This window comes from Perca flavescens, chromosome 24, assembly GCF_004354835.1.
Source record: "Perca flavescens isolate YP-PL-M2 chromosome 24, PFLA_1.0, whole genome shotgun sequence".
In the NCBI taxonomy this organism is placed as follows: domain Eukaryota; kingdom Metazoa; phylum Chordata; class Actinopteri; order Perciformes; family Percidae; genus Perca; species Perca flavescens.
Genome location: NC_041354.1, coordinates 5,545,768 through 5,565,744, shown reverse-complemented (window position 1 = coordinate 5,565,744; position 19,977 = coordinate 5,545,768). Strand labels below are relative to the sequence as shown.

Genomic DNA, 19,977 nt, shown 5'->3' with positions numbered 1-19,977 from the left:
ACAAGAATTTAACTGATGGAAGTCAAAAGGCTTAAATAATCAACATGATTAGAAATGGAATTAACAAAACATGTATTACATACTTCGGAAACATGTATTTGTTTATTTTTTGAAATGCCATGAATTAGGCTAAGTGGAAAACCGTTGCCATTGTTGGGTGACTGAAATACTTTTTGTGATCAGATTACTGTAATCAGATTACACCACGACTACATTCCTGCCATATTTCTCTGCACTACTAATCTGTATTTCACACATGATGGAAGGACGTTACATTCTTTATTTTTTTGCCAAGTATTTTTACTACTACTTTTTAAATCTTTATCTTTTTATAAGATGTGATATTTATAACAATAAAATGTGATTTGGTACTTGACAGACTTGAGATAATTGTGTTTTGGGTTGATGCTTCTTTAAGACACTGAACAGGAAAATCCCCACCAAACATCGGCCACACAAGAAGCACAGGAGCCAAACTCTGTTCAGCTGGATTTATACATTTTCCCACACAGTGTCAATGTAAACAGTTTCAAAATAACCCTTTCTTCCATTTGCAAAAAAAAAAAAAAAAAAAAAAAAAGACAAATCTAACTGTCCAGGAATAACTGGGGAGCTTCTCTGTGGGTTTCTATTGGGGGAGAGATTGTGGCAACCAAGAGATAATCTGAAGGTTAGACCTCAGTCTGAAGAAATAGTGACTTAACATATTAGTCTAAATCAGTACTACTAATACTAATTAATCGCTCAATCAAAAACTATTTTAACGTGGTGTAAATTAATTCACGCTGCAGTACAAAAATGGAAAGCAGCATCTGAAAATTTGGCATTTCAAATCTGATCAGTCTGATCTCATGCAACAACGGAAACAAAATCCAAACTCATTTATGTCCACAGCGCAGACGGGCTTTTCCTCTCAAAATCAAATTAAAACTCCCTTGGTTCAGTCCCTGCCTTCCTTTAGTGTCCCCGTTCATCCTCGCTCTCATCTCCCCACCTTGCCCAGCCGGTGGTCTGTCTTGGGGTCGGCTATGATGGCCTGAACGGCTACGATGGCCTCGTTGATCTTCGTCTGGAGCTCCCTCAGCTCCTCTATGTGCAGCAGGCGCAGGATCTGGGCCGCTTCATTCAGAGTGGCATCTGAGAAGAAATGGATTTTACTTTCCCATAGATGATTACGTTTTAGTGGACACCGCTGTGTTCAGGCGGCAGCTCTAAGGCCAGTTACACACTGGACGCGTCGCGCGAGTGTGGCGTTTCTGCTGCGTGGATTTTTCTATGTCCTACACACCAGAAGCGTGTGTGACGCGGCGCTGCTCCTGCTGCTAGGTACAGGGAGGGCTGATCTCGGGACATAGCGCCGACAGATTCAAACTCTGAAAAATGGGTAAGTGGGCTGTCTGTTTATAACTCTGTATCTAGCCTGATGTTGGACTCAGAACACATTACGTTGTTATCGTAGCCTGTCCTACCCTTTATATACAGCCTACTGATTTGACTAAAGCAAGACAACATCGGCAGTATTGACTGCAAAATGTTACAGAATATTTCGTTCTGTATGACAGGTGCAATATTTGAAAATATTTTCTCTGAAATTTTGTATTACATTTATATCTACATTGATGTCAAAACCTCAAGACTTTCAAACATCAAGATGTCATTTATTAATATGCATTCGTGTCTAAATGACAAACATATTTTCCTATTCTATTTTGCCTGGAAACGCTTCCAACACGCTTGCGTCTCGTGTGAAAAATAGGCGTCTAGCAGGCACACGTCTCACACAGGTGTGTAAGCTCTAACCTGTTAACATGGGAGCCGAAATATCGCGACACATCCAGTGTGTAACCGGCCTAAGGGAGATTTGTGATCACAGGATTGCTTGTCTGAGCGGATGGCAATGTATGGATGTACCAATGGTTCCCAACGTTGGGGTCAGGACCCCGAAGTGGTCCCAATATTAATCTAAGCGGTCACAAAATGATTTTTTTTTTTACTTTCTACTTTTCTGTTCTTGTAATCTGCCCTTCCTGTACTTCTTATATCAAAAAAGCAGCACTCACCTCCAGTGTCGAAGCCCAAGATGTGCTTGTCTAAAGCTACTGGAATACCCTGAGAAACACAGCAACACATTTAAACCGCTCCATTAACTTTAAAGGTTTACAGGAATCTCTAGATCACGTTCTTAATACTAAATATGTGGATCTTCAGTTTACAATACCTCTGTATGCTGGCTGGCTTTAGTGACGGCTTCTGGAGAGAGTCTCTCCTGGATCAGAATACGAATAGCCTGGCAGGAGTAACACCAAAAAACTGATTAGTATGACAATTTACTATTAAGTATATAGTGATAATAAAAAATAGGTATATACAGTCTTAAGACATTTAAGAAAAAAATGTAAAAGCCAAGAGAAAATGTCTTGACATGAGCCCACTCCCACCTTGAGCATAACCAGGTAATCATCATGTCGCTGTATCTTTAGGATGTTGGCCAGAGCGGTCACTCCTGCTTTGAAATCTGGTGAACTACCTGGAAAACACAAACAAATGATGCTTTCATCTTTCACCTTGAACAAAGAGACAGAGGAATCAGAAAGGAAAGAATGTGCGAAAGCAAAGTGCAAGGACAGGCAGAGAAGTGTTACTACTTACTGTCAAGGTTGAGGAGAGGGTCCACTGCTTTGTCCCCACTGTTGCTGGAGGCTGCCAGCGGCTTACAGTCCTTGTACTTCGCCACTGAGGAGACGCCAAACCCACCCAATATAAACACTCGGTGACATCGTACAGAGAATATACAGTATAGCATGTCAAGTGAGAAATCAAAGAGGAATATAAAGATTTTGACTTCATTTTTTTATTGGTTTGACAGTTTCTGTAAAAGAGCTTGACTGTGACTGTGAGCTGGCATTAGAGATGTTCCGATACCGATACCAGTATCGGCATCGGCTCCGATACTGCCTAAAACACTGGTATCGGTATCGGGAAGTACTGGAGTTTATGCACCGATCCGATACCACGTAATAAAGCCCTAAAGAAAATCCACGTTAAAGTAGTTTATGTTCTTTTTCCCGTTATAACCAACTGTCAAACTGGAGAATAAAAGAAAGTTGTACGACATTCATTGTTTGTGTTTGTTCATGTTTTACAAAGAGTTTAACCTGAGCCAGACAGACAACAAAGATAGAAATAATATCACATCCATACGGGGATAGTAGTATACAGCTGTTATATCATATCACATCCATACAGGGATAGTAGTATACAGTTGTTAAAACATAATAAAATATATGACCCACTGGTATCGGATCAGTACTCGGTATCGGCCGATACGCAAGTTCAGGTATCGGAATCGGGAAGCAAAAAATGGTATCGGACCATCTCTAGCTGGCATCAGTGGTTGAATGTAACTAAGTACAAATTTGAGGTACTTGTACTTTACCTGCCACTTTCTACTTCTACTCCGCTACATCTCAGGGGGAAATATTGTACTTTTTACTCCACTACATTAGTCTGACAGCAGTAGTTACTAGTACTACTTGTACTAGTTACTTTACAAATGGAGATTTTTGCACACAAAACACATGTAGTTTATGAAATACAATGTTTTATTATAAATTAACCAAGCACAGCTGAAATGATTAGACCATTAAACACACAGTCGATTGACAGAACTGTTTTGATTGTTTCCAGTTTCTAAAATGGTGAGGATTTTTCTGCATTGAGTACTTTTACTTTAAAGGGGTGATAGAATGCAAAACCGATTTTACCCTGTCATAGTTGAATAACGACAGTTCGGTGGGTAAATAGGACATACATAGAAGCTCAAAGTCCCACTGATACCCCTTTACTATGAAAATCTCATATTTTGAAACTGCCGCTGAAAACGGGCGAATCTCAACAAAGCTAGTTGCTTACGCAAGCATCACAAAATCTGGAACCTTAAGAGAACAGTCACGCCCCAACATTTACATAGGCTACACAACTGACCTGAGATCATGTAGTCTTCTGAATCTAGGAAGTCTCTGCTATTCCATTACAAAATTCACTTCTGAAACTTTTTTATGTGAGAAATCAACTATGTAAAGCTCAAATATGGGCCGCTGTATGAAAATGGATGGCTAATTGCAAATTTTGTCCGACTGTGTGTCGGAATTCAGCGCCGGTGCTGCCTGTGTTTTTGGCTCGCCGCCCAGCCTGCCTTCCTTCACACACCCCGACCTGCTCTGAGCTCGATTGAGCTCAGTTATGGCTGGCAGCCCACAGCACTCCATACCTGCGCAAAGTCATCGGTTTTTGGCTAATGGACTACTAAACGCCGGTGCTCTGACAGAGCTCCAGGGCCTGCAGCTCCCCTCTTCCTGCTAGCTAAATGCCCGGTGTGTGTGAGTGAGAGCACGGTCAGAGAGCTTGTTATTACACCAGCAATCTCTTACTACAGGTTCCAGTTAATCTTTTAATGTGTGTAAGTATAATGTGTTGAGTTATTTAAACAAACGATTGGGGAAATACACGCCGCTTGTCCGCGAGTCTCATTGATAGAGCCTGCGGCTGGATGTAGCTCTATCAATAGCTATGTTTCCATCGACCCGTTTTTATCCGAATTAAGTGATATCGAATGAAAAATGCCTTATGGAAACCGTAAAATCCGATAGAATTTCATGAATATCGACTCAAAGAAAATACGTTCGGTCTCATCGGATTTTCTCTTGATCGATATATACGGCTTATGTGATAAACGCTGATGGAAACGTTATTTGCCGAATAAATAATGAATTGCAATTAAGTTTTAGGTCATTTTATGGTTGCAACCCGCAATAAAACGAAGAAGAAGAAGTTTCAGTTCATTTCCGCCCAGTATTTCCGCTCTGTTTGCACACATGACAGGTGTCATCAAAAACAGATGTAAGTGGACAAACAAGGAGACGAGATACTTTAATTTACCAGAAAAATATAACAGCTATTTTAGATAGCAAAAATCGAAGAAACGCCATCATTTATCAGGACCTCGCGAAGGAAATGACCAACAAAAGGTTACGACAGGGACATTCTAAAACGCTTAACGTGGCTTAATATATCTAAACAACGATCAAACATCACCAGATTTATCATAGTCATATCTTGTCATGAACACTTACGCCTGTCAAAAAAACTAAATCGAAATCCAACGATTATAGAAGTTATCTCACGTTGTTTTCTTCATCAGTGGCCGTATGGCGAGGAAAAAGCTTAACGTGGTTTAATGTACCTAAACAACGATCAATCATCACCAAAAAAATCCTCTTCTATATTGCTCATCATAACCACTTAAAACGGTCAAATCTAACCCAATGTCCAAATATTATGGACGTTATCTGACACATTAACGTGAGATAACTTCTTTAATCGTTGGATTTCGATTTAGTTTTTTTGACAGGCTTAAGTGTTCATGACAAGATGACCATGATACATCTGGTGATGATTGATCGTTGTTTAGATATTAAACCACGTTAAGCTTTTTCACGTTAAGCGTTTTAGAATGTCCCTTACGACAAGCCGTGGGACGTCCTGCGGAGAAAATGGAAGGCGCTCAAACAGCGATACACGGCTCAAAAAAGAGAGTTGTCTCGCAGCGGTGCCGGAGGGAATGGAGTGACTTTGCGCGGGTATGGAGTGCTGTGGGCTGCCAAGCGTGACAGAGCTCCAGCTACCTCACAGCAGGCCGGGCAGCGAGGCAGCAACACAGGAAGCACCGGCAGCTGAACTCCGACACATAGTTTTTACCAAATTTGCAATAAGCCATCAATTTTCGTAAAACGTCCCATATTTGAGCTTTATATAGTTGATTTCTCGCTTAAAAAGGTCTCAGAAGTGGATTTAATAACGTAATAGCCCGACAAACAATAACTTTGCAGTGAGACCTCTTGTCGAGTCTCCCATGTGTTTCTATGTAGTTTGCTCAAACCAATCAGCGCGTAGCTCATTCTGAATATTCATGAGCATACCATATTTAGAAGAAAAGCTCTTGTTCCGAATAGAGCCATATTCACAGGGTAGTTAAGGGCCTAATAAATAGCATTCGGGCAATTTTCAGCCCAACCAATGTTACATACCCCATTAGGAGACCTTAAGGAACAGTGTAAAATACCCTATATAATCATTCTATCACCCCTTTAAATACTTTAAGTAATTTTCCTGATGATCCTTTCATGATTTTACTCAAATAACATTTTCAATGCAGGACTTTTACTTGTAACCGTTTTTTTTTTTTTTAACAGTGTGGTATTAGTACTTTTACTTAAAGGTCCAGTGTCTAACGTGTTTAGTTGTTAATTATCAAAATCTGTGTTGCCCGTTGACAAACTTCACACCACCATCAATTCCAAGTATTCCTTTTGGCTTGAAATTTTACATTTGGATTTGCATGAACTGGGGTAGACGCTCCATATTCATGCCCCATCTTGAAATATGTTAGCTGGTAAGGGACATACAGGACATAGGTTTTCGCTGTCACATGATAAACTCACAGGTGCTGCTAATGCTGCTAATGGGTATCGTAGCTTCCCGGCGCCCAGCAAGTTTGAAGAAGGAAAGATGGAGGACCACACGTATTCAAAATCCAAATTTCAGGAACAGGAGTGTTCTTTTTTGCCCAGAAAAAGAAAAAGGATATTGAAAAGAGCAAGAGACCGGCTTTTTGAAGCGTGAAGGCTACCGTAGCTGTAATACGTACTTTGAACTGCGTGGTGCGAGAGAGTTGATTGCTATGTGTGATCTCAACGTTAGATGGGAGACCTTCCTACACATTGGACCTTTAAGTAAAAGGATCTGAACGGTTTTTCCACCACTGGCTGGGATCATTAGAAAACATTCCTTTAACAGTGTCTCCATCTAGTGGTCATCATCAGTATTACAGCATAGTACTACCAAGGCAACAGTCACTGCAGCAAGGGCTATCTTTTATAAATGTTTCACGGTCATTATCTTAAACACTGCTGCCAGTATCACAACAGACGTACAAGTACTGCCATCTTACCATTGTCTCCATATTCATATCGTACGGACAGGCCCAGTAACCAGTCTAGAGCCTCGTGCTTCTCCTCAACTCCAAACGGACAGTTGAGATCCTGCAGGTACTGCACAAAGGAAAGGACACTCAAACACACAGCATGCATGGAAGGAAGTGCCAACAGCTTCACAACAATTAAAATCCTTTTCATAATACCATTCATGTCAGCTTTAAGGTGGCATTTTCCACAAGTCCAATTTTGGCAATGGACAGAGATGTGGTCTCACCTTCTGGTAGGCTTTGGGCCAGTCTGAGCTCGGGATGTTCCTCAGGTTTCCTCTGTCCTCGATCTTATAATGTCGAATCTTCTGGTCCTCCAGCCACACGATGCAGTTCCTAAATTGCGTCTCATCTGAGCAGAGAGGGGAGACAGATACTAGTTGCAAACCAATGGACATATGGCTACATACAGTAGTTTGCAGTCGTGTAACAGAAGCGGACTGAATCAATATTGGCCTTTTTGTAGGGGTAGGCGGCAATTCACTTCACTGCTTTAACAGTGGTTAATTTAAATGTACAGCCCAGCAATATACCTTTTTCACGGCAGACATGTTGACTTGTCATAGTAGCAAAAGCACAGGTGTATTCCAAACCATTAATGATGGCTGCATTCCACTTAGGAGAGGCACTGGTATTGGGCATGCTGACTCACTGGGACACTTAATAGAATTGAGCCATCGTTAAGGTTATCAATTTCAGCTGTGCTTTTCCTACTATGGACAAGTCGAAATGTCTGCTGTGAAAAAAGGTCCATTAGCCCGAAGTTCAAGTGAGCATATTCACATAACATTCTCAGGTTGTTATATATTGCTCATTCTGAACTTATAGAGTATGATATTAAAACACGTTGGAATAAAACTGTGGACACAAGCGGTAAACGTTAAGCGTTTTTTTGTGTATTTGTGTAACGTTAAATACGTCAATCATACACTGTATGGTCTATGGCATAAAAAGCTCGTAAAATACTTTATTTCGTGTCCTAACAAACAGGTTTGTCGGCCAAAAAGCACCATGGAACTATTATTTTACAGTTTGGCATTTCGTTGTCTCCAGCGACAGGACTTGTGCATGCACGTTAGCCTGCTCTACGTTTAACGTTCACTCACCAGACCATATTGAAGAGCTCATTGACGAGTTGTGTCTTACCTGTGCAGTCAAATTCACTGGGGTTGTGATAATCTAGCGCTGTCAGTTTTCTCCGAAACATCTCAACCTAAGTTTTGTGTGTAAATAGCTGCTTTCTTCAGCTAACAGTTGGCTAGCTTGGCTGTTTGCTCTACTTGCTGTCAGTATGTGGCATTACGCATGCGCCGCCGGACATCCTACATTTTCCTGTTAAACTATCAAAATAAAGTTCTCCTTACTAACCACAAAGAGGCTGACCAACAGCAGTACACGTAAATACATCAATGAGTCTGTAGCATTGCCACAAGTGCAATATTTTAAAACCCTGCCTGTCCCACTTCTATTTTGATATACTGGTGGTTTTTTGGCTTCAAGTACCCAAAAACATTTAATTTGGTATATTTCTTAGACATAACATTCAGGCAGTTTTGAGTAGCATTTAACTAATTTCAGTGTTAAAAATAATTGTAAATTAACCATAATTGAAGGCAGTGATGATACTTACATTTATTTCAACTAGCTCACTCCCAACTTACAAGATCCCAGTGAAATTCCAATTTTCAGCATTGGGTGTTTTAATAAAACCTAAAAAATTCAATCATCACTGAGGTGTCACCAGGAATTCTGACTCCAGTTCTAGCGGTATCTGGACCACCTTAAAATCTGATAAAATAGTTTTTTTCACAACACTAGTGCAGTTTAATGGACCGACTTTATTTATCTAAGACTTAATTCCTAATAACCTCTCACAGTATATTACACAAAGGGACAGAAAATTTGGAAAAAAATTGCAACTTTATTACACATCACATTTTATAAAATGAGGCAAAAACCACCCAAGATGATGAAATGCAAAAAAATAAACAAAACAAAATGTATGTTAATGTGTGTTGGTTTATGTGTTGGTGTTTGTGTTCAGAAGGGCCTCATGCGTGGGTTAAGGGGCGGGGCTCTGTTGGGTGGTGTGATAGCTATGTCCAGATAGTCTCCAATCTGGAAGCGCTGAGACTGCAACGTCATTGAGTCATCTGCACCCTTCCTGCCGGATATAGTGTTGCCGATATCTTTCAACCTGTAAAAGGGGGGGACAGGCACGTTTTTTAATATACAGTGCACACAAATTCAATAGATCATTAGGCAAGTGGCCTGCTAGATGAGTTCAACCGGTGCTGCTGTTGTAGTATGATACAAACCTGTACACTTTCCCTCTGGGGTCTGGATAGACAATAGCAAAGCTGAAGTGGGTCCCCTTTTTTCTGGCCTCTGGATACACTTCCTTCACCAGGCTGGTCAGCTCCTTCAGAGTAGCATCCATCCTGAAAAACACACACAGAATCAGAGATCTGCTCCAATTCTTTGTTGTGAATTAAAATCTAATTGTACCTCAACAAGGAGCTTTTACTGCCTTTTAAACTTATCTTTAAACACTGGCAAATGCTTGATTGACACATTCAATGACAAAGATGTAAGTGAAATGTTTGCGATCTCACCATGTGTATATCTGCAGTTCACTGGAGGGAACGTTGCCCCGGGCAAATTCATCTGCTCTGTGGTGTCGGCCACTGTTGGTGGTGAATACTCGCAGCAGAAGGGGGCAGGTCTGCAGCAAAAATAAACACCAAACATTAGGGTGTAACAAAAAAGTAAAGGCTGCAGAATGGCTGGCTGCACACAATACAGAGGCAACGTTAATCTAAACAAATCGGAATATTATTATTTTTTAATTGGAATAGATTAAAAAAAAAGATTGGATCACATTTTGTGAAACATGAACCCATTACACGCAGACATGGAAATTAATATAAAAACAGGGATTATATCTGTGTATTTTGAAAGTTTTCCCTGAAATAAATGGAATGCTATTTGCATCAAGCTGGACAGCAGTGGAGTTTCGAAAGTTTGCTTTCACTTGTTGGTCACACCGAGTAACTACAACTAGGGATGGGCATGATTACTCAACGATCAATAATTGATTATTAAGAATTTTGTCGATCACGTTAATTTGTTATCAATTAAACTAATGCTGGTTGCGTTGCGTAGTGCAAGTCTTGAAGCAATGAAATTAATTTCACAGTGTGGTCGCTCTAAACATTTTACCACCTGGGGGCAATATTTGACTCCATACTCCGTTACCTGGCTGCAAGTTTCCATTTCAAAAGTAATCATGAAGAGGACACGGCGAAGTGTGGCCTGGGACCATTTTGACTTAGTTCACTTCAAACACTGAGAAGCCATCTGGAATTGTTGGGTCTTTGTAAATTATAGAGTGTGGTCTAGACCTACTCTATCTGTAAAGTGTCTTGAGATAACTCTTGTTATGAACTGATACTATAAATAAAACTGAATTGTGTATAAGTACAACACGGCCACAACTCAAATGATGTAGGCTACCACTAAACAAAGTGTATCCGACCCTGGTTAATGTCAGTGGCGGCCGCGGTGCATCCTGCTCTGTCTCAACCTAGCATAAACTCTGCGTTAGCACGGAGGAGCTGCAATGCACAACGAACAGAAAATTACCTAAGGGATCTGCAAGTTCATTGACATGGATAATGGAAACAACATATCACATTCCGTCACGATGTACCATCACCAGACTGGTAGTAACTCACTACGAAGAACGGAATAAGGTTCCCCGGGCTGGCCAAATTAGCGTGGAGGTACCTGTGCATCCCGGTAACGCGGGTGTTTTTGGCGGCTGGACTGACGGTCACCAGGTAGCGGTCGCGTCTGACCCCAGATCATGTCAACATGCTTATCTTTCTCAACACACATTAGTACACAGGTGCAGAAGTTGTATGTGGGTTAGCCTACTGGTTATTTTTTTATTAGGCTTTGTCCGTGCCTTGGATAGTTTGGGTTACATTTTGACACAACCTGTCAGGTCTAGTATTATGTTTTTGGTTAAGTTATTATTTAACATGATTCTTTTTATTTATTATTTTGGAACAAACAAGGGTCTTGGTTTAAGAACGCCGGCTCACAGCTGCAGATTCTGCTGCTTCAGAGCACCGCAGCGCATATATCCATAATCTATAACCTCCAGTTTAACTGCCACAAGTTGTAGTTCTTGTAATTAAGATCTCAAGGAAAAACACTGTATTTTTGTATTTTCATTGCATTTTTAACTTATAAAAAGTTAAATGAATTTTAATATAAAAATATGAATGATTAATCAATAGTCGATAGTTAATTTTCCCGACGATCGACTAAGAAAATTTAATCGAATGCCCATCCATAACTACAACAATATACAGTACATTAACACTACTATTATTATCCTTAGGTGTTTAAATTGTTTAAAAATCGTGATAGTACTAATATCAATGTATCTGTATGCATCTACATAGTATACACATAGTATACTTAATGTACTAGCTAGCTTTGTCCACCCCAAATTAATGGAGAAGAAAAGAATATTAGAAACACTCGTGGAAAGGGTCTCACGACAGTCACCAATGTAACGTTACTACTGGAATTATTGGGAGCAATACACAAACACAAAGCGTTTGAACCATCGGGACAACTGAGCTGAGGTAAATTATAGCAAAATTAGGAAAAATGGGATTTGGATTTACTTTGGATTGGATACATGCCGAATTTACCTGAAGACGTTAGTTCGACCTGAACTGCATTTTGCTAGCTAGCTAGCTAGCTAGTTCTATTTGTCTAGCTAGCTACCCATAACGTTAAGCATAACACATTTAAATCTTATTTTCCAATAGGTTTCATTGGCATTTTCCAGTCCATGCGGCAACTGTTAAGTCAAACGATTTTATCAGTCTCAATGTTAGCAATATAATTACTAAACTACAAAATGTTATCCGTTTTATTACGAATATATATTTACGATTAACTAGCTAGCACGCTGCAGAGGCTAACGTAACAATCTCCTTTTAGTTGCTGGTGAGGACCAGAGCATCACGTAGCTTAACACGCAAAGCAGAAACACTGGTCTGACCATACCTATGTTGTACTTGTGTTATAATGTTTGGAGTTTGTTCTGAAAGTAAGTCCAACAATCTCAAACTGTTCCCATTTAGAGCTAGCCCAACCTGGTTAGCTTACGATAGAGCTCCTATGGTAAACAAGCTAGCTAACGTTAGACCGGGCTTTGAAATAACACCCTGCTGTCTACCTTTTCTCGGTCAATGGGCTTCTCTGGTTCCTTCTTGATTTCTTCCTGTGTGATACGCGATTCAAGGGCCATTTTTGTTTTCCACCGATATAGTAATGCACTTAGGTAACGTTACGTGCTTCTTCTACTACCACCTTGCTTGGATATTTTATCGTAGCTGAAGGAAGCAACGAATGAATTCGAAGTTGTTTCCGGTGTCTTTTTAGCTGAGCAGCGACTTTATCGCCCCCTACTGTTTCGGAGGATCTACGCATCATTATGAGCACGGCAAAATATGATCAAGTCTTTGCTTTAATTACAAATTGGGAGTCAAGTCTGACGTAAATCAGAACCAAGTCTCAAGTCCAAATATTTACAATCACGTGTTAATGACTTAAAGTTTGTGTGCAAGAGATTTATCTTTGCTTGCATATACTGTTCTGGTGGACAGGACTTTCCTGTGCATTTTAATCTGTTCATGTTTAGTACCATCTCCTTTTTAAATGGCCTACCCTGCCATTATGATGTAGTATCACGTACAGCTTCATCGCATCTCTGCAAGTGCAGAAATATCACAACAATGAGACTATTTTACTTTTAATGCACCAAAAGAAATCTGAATCTGGCAGAGAGCCTGTTCAATGTTATTAAGGGAAAACAAAAATCTGCAAGTTACATAAATGATCAGGACGTCTCACAGACTTTCATACAGTAGAGTGGCTGAGCCAGGATCAGTCCACCAAGTCCACCTACTTAACTGAGACCATTCAGTCACATGCTGCTCTCCCCCTCACTCATTACAGTGTGTGTGTGTGTGTGTGTGTGTGTGTGTGTGTGTGTGTGTGCACGCGTGTGTAGCTTTCTGGGTAACATATATGTGAGTGTTGTACAGTGTGTGCTCGTACAGTGTGTGGTTGTGTGTGTATCCTGACACTGGCCCCCTCTGTTCTCCTGCTGGCTAGCTGGTCAGGAACTACTCTAACAATCAGCTCTATTTTACCTCTTTCTCCCTTCCCATCCACTTCTTTTGACCCCCCTCCCACCCCACCACCACCACCTCTCATCAGAATGGATGGCATGGACCGCTTGAAACAATCCGCCAGCCTTTCTCCCTCTGTTTTTTTTTTTTTTTTAGCCCTGTCCGACTGAAAGATCAAACAGTGGCTCTTTGAGTCCGGTCCTGACACTGATATCCATTCATTGATATGCATCAGGAATAAGTGTCGCTGTTATTCCCATAATGACTCCATTAGAATCACAGACGCCCTCTCTGTCTCAAACCTGGACGTTTTCCTGCCCCTTAATATCATTGCAGCTCATTTTGCAGGGTCATGTTACATGCAGTGATGTGATGCAGAGGAGACTCTAAATACAGTGTCTAATACTCTTGCTTCATTATTTTTATTATTATTTCACTCATATCCTTGTACACCCATGTCTACAAACCTATCCGAACATTGTAGAATATCCAGAATATGTTACACTTCCCTGAAAAGTTTCCATTTCAGTTTTGTGAGCATCCACAGTGTACACTTAGGAAGTTGGTTTTGCTCCCACACTTCAACAAACAGTGGGCAAAGCTCATCGGTCACAGTCATTAGCGGCACACAGAGCTGCACTGTCCTGCAGGCTGATTGCTGCCAAGTGATGGTTGGGCCTTGAAAAGTCACTTTGACTCTCTACCTGTGTCCTGTTACAGTCACAGAGGGGAACACACACACACACACACACACACACACACACACACACACACACACACACACACACTCACACTACAATGCAACATGGGTGCCCTGTAAGAACAATAGATGGTTAACATTTAAAGTTGTGTAACATTTGAAAACATCCTGTCCCATTTATAGTGTTACCATGGCATAATTAAAGGGGCACATCCACTGATTTTACACACAAAGTCCATAGCCTTTTACTGTTTTCATAATTCACTAAAACTCTCACAAAAGCAATTCATATTTTTATTTTTATCACTCAGAGTTACCATCACAGTATTTCTTTTTTTTTAAGTTTATTTTTTGGGCATTTTTAAGCCTTTATTCGACAGGACAGCTGAAAAAATGAAAGGGGAGAGAGAGGGGGAATGACATGCAGCAAAGGGCCGCAGGTCGGAGTCGAACCCGGCCCGCTGCGTCAAGGAGTAAACCTCCAACTGAGCTATCCGGGCACCCACCAACACAGTATTTAAGTTCAATGCCCAGTCACTGATAAGTTAGTGGTTTATCGGTGAATGTGCATTGAAATCAAATCAAAATCACTTTACAGTTTTGTTCGCTACACTAAATATTATCTCCATGTCTACTTCTGTGATATCTGTGTGGCCTCTTGCTCTTAAACATTGCAACAGGTTTGTCACTGTGAGGTTTTATTTTGAAAGTCCCCATAGGAAGTCACCTCATATTGTTCTGGCTAAATTGACATTTATTTCTTGCAAAGGAAGGAGGAGCTGCGGGTTTGTGTTTTGCTCAGTATATTAGACCCAGATTCCATTCAATTGTTTTTCAGTTTAGTGATGCCAGTTGTGATGTGATAGTGAGCTGTTGGCTTGTTTGTTTTTGTGCTGGAAAGGACGATGTGGAATATTTTCATGCAAACAACCTGACTGCAGACACAAGGTGAGAAAAGTCCTTTTTAATTTTATTATATATACGTATCTCACAAAAGTGAGTACACCCCTCACATTTTAGTCAATATTTGATTATATCTTTTAATGGGACATCACTGAAGAAATTACACTTTGCTACAATGTAAAGTATTAAGTGTACAGCTTGTATAACAGTGTAAATGTGCTGTCCCCTCAAAATAACTCAACACACAGCCATTAATGTCTAAACCGCTGGCAACAAAAGTGAGTACACCCCTATGTTAAATTCCCATAGAGGCAGGCAGATTTTTATTTTTTAAAGGCCAGTTATTTCATGGATCCAGGATACTATGCATCCTGATAAAGTTCCATTGGCCCTTGGAATTAAAATAGCCCCCCCACATCATCACATGCCCTTCCCCATACCTAGAGATTGGCATGGTTTTATGTTGGTTAGCCTAATAGCTGGTTTGATTTGCATTAAGAGATGATTTTATGGAAAGTACCCCATGCCAATCTCTAGGTATGGTGAAGGGTATGTGATGATGTGGGGGGGCTATTTTAATTCCAAAGGCCAAGGGAACTTTATCAGGATGCATAGTATCCTGGATCCATGAAATAACTGGCCTTTAACAATAATAATCTGCCTGCCTCTATGGGAATTTAACATAGGGGTGTACTCACTTTTGTTGCCAGCGGTTTAGACATTAATGGCTGTGTGTTGAGTTATTTTGAGGGGACAGCACATTTACACTGTTATACAAGCTGTACACTTAATATTTTACATTGTAGCAAAGTGTAATTTCTTCAGTGTTGTCCCATTAAAAGATATAATGAAATATTTACTAAAATGTGAGGGGTGTACTCACTTTTGTGAGATACTGTATATATATATCTGTATGAATGTATGTATATGTGTGTAAGGACGCAATTTACATCTGGAAACAATTGCTCTTACAGTTTTTCCCAATTGTTTACACACACTCTTGACCACACAATGACCACAATCTGTAACTCACGTACCAACCCCATCTACCAAATCTACAGAAATACAAGCGCACATTTCCTACTTTCCACTCAGATTGCTGTTCACTTTTTTTCAAAACACTATTCACAATTCTCTACATTTGGCACGATCTTCTTAAACAAAATATATATTTGCTCACATGCAACACACTGCCATTCAAAATATGAAACTTAAATTTCCTACTATCTGCTCTGACTCCTCACATGGGCAAACACATGCTGCATGATTGTTCAATTAGCAATCCGAGATTTAGCAATAAAAGGGCCAAAGCTCTTCTGTTTTGGCCAACATAGGAGTGAGGCAAGAGGAGTGCGAGTACAGTACAAGATGAGCCATAATCTGTGAAGAGATCTGGGCCACTTTGGTCTAACAATGAGACAGGCTGGGCAGAGCGTAAAACCAAACTTGAATTTCATTTTGGAGTTTTACATTTTGTGTGTGTTTTTGGATTTGTTTGTAGAGTTCTGAGAATATGAGGTATGCTTTCAGAAAAAACTACTGCATATATCATATATATTAGTACAATCAATCAGTAAATTGATTAATCAATCAAGGGTTGAATGGTGATGCTCAGTGAGGACTGTAGTAGTGTGGGTCTGTACAGTGTGTTCAGTGTGTTTTAAGTTGAATGGGCTCAGTTCACAAAAGTCCACAGTGGGCAGAGAGGTTCATCAGTTCACATGAATTTGGCACTGAGCCTTCTCTCCTCCTCTCACTTTCATTCCTTTTCATCCTCTTCTTATTTCAAACTCCACTTTTCTTTCATCGCCTGTCTCTGCTTTCATCTTTTGCCACTGCCTTCCTTCTGAATTTCCATCTGTGTTGCTGTCAGATGTGTAGTTCAAAGAAAACAGCCAAAATCCACTTTTATACTGGCAACTAGTAGGCTATCATATTATTGTATTCTCATTGACATGTTTCTGACTGTTTCCCCAGGATGTCTTGGCCTGTTCTGTACGCTCAGATAGTCGGGGCAAACCGTCACTCCACCAGCCTGGGTAAAGTCTGGCTCTCTGTGCTCTTTATTTTCCGGGTCATGGTGCTGGTTGTTGCTGCTGAGAGCGTCTGGGGGGACGAGCAGTCTGACTTCACTTGTAACACACTACAGGTAGGGCATCCAGTCAGTAATATCATTATGTAAATATGATTTATCCATTTTCATGTCTTGTCCCCCTGGTATATGGGATGTCATCATGTCATCAAGATGTAATTTACCTGTGTGTTAATACAACATAAAGCATCTAACGTGTTATGTTTTCATTGTTGCAACAGTCTGTATGTCTGTTTCTGTTTTCAGCCGGGCTGTGAAAACGTCTGCTATGATCAGTTCTTCCCTGTCTCCCACATCCGTCTATGGTGTCTTCAGCTTGTCTTTGTCTCCACACCGGCACTCCTGGTTGCAATGTACGTGGCCTATCGGAACCATAGCGATAAGAAGAGGCTCCTACAGGTGTGTGTACTGTTTAATCTGTCTGCCGTGTCCTGTCATGGGTTGTCTTGTCATGTTCTTTCATGTCCTGTAATCTCTTCTCTGGTCATGTTTGATCTTGTCATGTCATGTGATATAACGTCTCGGTTCATCATATGTCTTGTATCATTGTCATGTCTTGTTTTGTCTTGTCATCTTGTCTTTTTTATTTTCTCTTGTCATGTTGTGCTTTATTTTGTCATGTCATGCTTTATCTTGTCATGTCATGCTTTATCTTGTCATGTCATGCTTTACGATGTCATGGCTTGTCATGTTTTATTTTATCATGTCATGCTTTATCTTGTCATGTTTTATTTTATCATGTCATGCTTTATCTTGTCATGTTTTATTTTATCATGTCATGCTTTATCTTGTCATGGCTTGTCTTGCTTTAACAAGTCTTATCATGCCTTCTCTTGTCAGGTCATGGCTTTTTTTGCATCTATTCATACTTCAAGTCTTTTCTGGTCATGTTGTGTATTTTGTCATGTCATGCTTTAGTATATCATGTCATGGTTTATCATGTCTTCTCTTGCTTTATCCTGTGATGTCATGCTTTATCATGTTATGGCTTGTCTTGCTTATCATGTCATGTCTTACTTTATCAGGTCATCTCATGGCTTGTTTTATGCTACATGTCTTTTCTGGTCATGCTGTCATATCTTGTCATGTAATGGCTTGTTTTATGCTACATATCGATTCTGGTCATGCTGTTATCTTGTCATGTAATGGCTTGTTTTATGCTACATATCTATTCTGGTCATGCTGTTATCTTGTCATGTAATGGCTTGTTTTATGCTACATATCTATTCTGGTCATGCTGTTATCTTGTCATGTAATGGCTTGTTTTATGCTACATGTCTTTTCTGGTCATGCTGTCATATCTTGTCATGTAATGGCTTGTTTTATGCTACATATCTATTCTGGTCATGCTGTTATCTTGTCATGTAATGGATTGTTTTATGTCTTTATACTTTATGTCTTTTCTGGTCATTCCGTGTCATGTCATATAATGTCTTATGCTGTTCTTTCACGTCATACCTTATCTTATATTGTGTCATGTCCTGCTTCATCTTGTCATATTATCTTTTGTCTTGTCATGTGTTTTCTTGTCATGTCACCTCTTGTCTTCTGTTGTCTTGTTATATCATCCATTTTGTTGTTGTGTCTTTTCTAGTTTTATCTTGTCATGTTGTGTTACAGGGTTCTGGTAGAGCTGGTTTCCGTAGCAACAAAGACCCAGATGAAGATTTGGAGACTCTGAAGAGACGGAGACTCCCTATAGCTGGCGCCCTCTGGTGGACGTACGCCTGCAGCCTGGTGTTCAGGCTACTGTTTGAAGGAGGCTTCATGTATGATCTGCCACTCTGATTTGATGTGTCTGCCATATGGCTGCCTATCTTCACACAGCATGTGTCTTTGTCTCTCCAGGTATGCTCTATACGTGGTATACGATGGCTTCCAGATGCCACGGCTGGTGCAGTGTGACCAGTGGCCGTGTCCAAACCTGGTGGACTGCTTCATCTCACGCCCCACCGAGAAAACCATCTTCACTGTTTTCATGGCCACTGCTTCCTCTATCTGCATGGTCCTTAACATGGCTGAACTTGCATATCTTGTTGCCAAGGCTGTCACTAGGTAGAGGTTTTAATCAGTCAGACAGTCAGGTGATTAATTAAAATTTGGAGTTCTTTATACTTGATCTGGACTATCAAAATGCAGAAAGTCCTTAAGTCCACGTATAACTTCTTCTTTCTCAGGAGTCTCGGTGGTCAGAAGGAGAGGAAAACATGCAGAAAATCTAACAGAGAGAGGATGCAGAATAAGACAAACCAGAAGTTACTTGTCTCAACCTGAGGAAGCAGCAACAATGTGGACAATACATGCAGAAGAAACACTTTCCAAAGACCTAAAAGCTGAATAATTACAAGTGGCATACCTGTGAATGACCCAAAACGTGTAAATACAATTCAAAAAGTGAACATTTTCTATGATACCTAATGTGTTAAAAAGTAACATTCATGGGGTGGAGAGGATGGAATCAGTGTCTACAACTCAAAACTTTATTTTTTACATGATATTGTCTGAGATTGTATTTGTTGACAATATTTCAGTTCATATAATATAAATGCACCCACCAATTCCTACTTTATCTACCAAATACAGTTTCATCTCAATTGTGTGTTAGTGTAATAGTTTGAGTTAATAATTACATGACAATAATAATATAAATAAAAACAGTAATAATAATAATAATGCTCTTGTTTGGGAAAACTAAACTTACTAACGCTGTGATAACTTTGTTGCAAATAACTTGGAGGTACAATCTCAAACATACACCTGCATCACACAGAAAATAGACTCATACAGTCAGAAACATACAATACATTAAACCATGTGATTCATCAAGGCATACAAAAAATGGTTATACTGTTTTGACAAAAGGAAAAGGAAAGAAATGGAGTGAACAGAACAACACCATGTATTTTTATTTACAGCTGATTCGTCAAGTGATTTACTGTATGAACCTCTGTTGACCTCTGCTGGTAGCCAGCAGTGACTGCACCTCCTTTCACAGGTCCATGGTCCTCCCTCCCCTGCT

The 19,977-nt window shown here is 40.1% G+C and overlaps 3 protein-coding genes across 7 annotated transcripts; 1 reads left to right on the top strand and 2 right to left on the bottom strand.

The window, feature by feature from the left end:
- Positions 1–89: 89 nt before the first annotated feature.
- On the bottom strand, positions 90–8,380 carry rtraf (RNA transcription, translation and transport factor). Of its 2 annotated transcripts, none has more exons than XM_028571683.1 (8): positions 8,189–8,380; positions 7,270–7,394; positions 7,010–7,109; positions 2,650–2,733; positions 2,439–2,527; positions 2,219–2,287; positions 2,061–2,109; positions 90–1,137 (listed from the first exon to the last, which is right to left on the bottom strand). In XM_028571683.1, the coding sequence occupies exons 1-8, from the start codon at positions 8,247–8,249 to the stop codon at positions 983–985; spliced, it is 732 nt and encodes a 243-aa protein (XP_028427484.1). In that variant the 5' UTR covers positions 8,250–8,380; the 3' UTR covers positions 90–982. The 2 variants fall into 2 exon arrangements, with proteins under 2 accessions (XP_028427484.1, XP_028427485.1); XM_028571684.1 differs by lacking the exon at positions 8,189–8,380 and adding an exon at positions 7,576–7,610.
- A 563-nt stretch (positions 8,381–8,943) lies between these two features.
- sap18 (Sin3A-associated protein) lies at positions 8,944–12,502 on the bottom strand. The gene is made up of 4 exons (XM_028571689.1): positions 12,306–12,502; positions 9,658–9,767; positions 9,361–9,483; positions 8,944–9,239 (listed from the first exon to the last, which is right to left on the bottom strand). Exons 1-4 carry the CDS (start codon positions 12,375–12,377, stop codon positions 9,083–9,085), a joined length of 462 nt encoding a protein of 153 aa, XP_028427490.1. The 5' UTR covers positions 12,378–12,502; the 3' UTR covers positions 8,944–9,082.
- On the top strand, positions 11,579–19,631 carry LOC114550799 (gap junction beta-6 protein). 4 transcript variants are annotated; one of them, XM_028571677.1, is made up of 7 exons: positions 11,579–11,703; positions 14,865–14,911; positions 16,844–17,015; positions 17,205–17,357; positions 18,579–18,727; positions 18,807–19,013; positions 19,136–19,631. In XM_028571677.1, the coding sequence occupies exons 3-7, from the start codon at positions 16,845–16,847 to the stop codon at positions 19,230–19,232; spliced, it is 777 nt and encodes a 258-aa protein (XP_028427478.1). In that variant the 5' UTR covers positions 11,579–11,703; positions 14,865–14,911; position 16,844; the 3' UTR covers positions 19,233–19,631. The 4 variants fall into 4 exon arrangements, with proteins under 4 accessions (XP_028427478.1, XP_028427480.1, XP_028427477.1 ...); XM_028571676.1 differs by lacking the exon at positions 11,579–11,703 and adding an exon at positions 14,711–14,748; XM_028571679.1 differs by lacking the exon at positions 14,865–14,911.
- The last annotated feature ends 346 nt before the right edge of the window (positions 19,632–19,977 follow it).

Bases quoted from the DNA above. Each gene is read 5' to 3' on its own strand.
- rtraf (XM_028571683.1), bottom strand. From the start codon at position 8,249: ATGTTTCGGAGAAAACTGACAGCGCTAGATTATCACAACCCCAGTGAA. The intron at 7,395-8,188 runs GTAAGACACAAC...CTCTCTGCTCAG, and splicing joins CAGTGAATTTGACTGCACAG to ATGAGACGCAATTTAGGAAC. The intron at 2,288-2,438 runs GTGGGAGTGGGC...TACTCCTGCCAG, and splicing joins ATTACCTGGTTATGCTCAAG to GCTATTCGTATTCTGATCCA.
- sap18 (XM_028571689.1), bottom strand. From the start codon at position 12,377: ATGGCCCTTGAATCGCGTATCACACAGGAAGAAATCAAGAAGGAACCA. The intron at 9,768-12,305 runs GTAGACAGCAGG...TTTTTGCTGCAG, and splicing joins AGCCCATTGACCGAGAAAAG to ACCTGCCCCCTTCTGCTGCG. The intron at 9,240-9,360 runs GTTTGTATCATA...CCCCTTTTACAG, and splicing joins CCCAGAGGGAAAGTGTACAG to GTTGAAAGATATCGGCAACA.
- LOC114550799 (XM_028571679.1), top strand. From the start codon at position 16,845: ATGTCTTGGCCTGTTCTGTACGCTCAGATAGTCGGGGCAAACCGTCAC. The intron at 17,016-17,204 runs GTAGGGCATCCA...TTCTGTTTTCAG, and splicing joins TCACTTGTAACACACTACAG to CCGGGCTGTGAAAACGTCTG. The intron at 19,014-19,135 runs GTAGAGGTTTTA...CTTCTTTCTCAG, and splicing joins GTTGCCAAGGCTGTCACTAG to GAGTCTCGGTGGTCAGAAGG.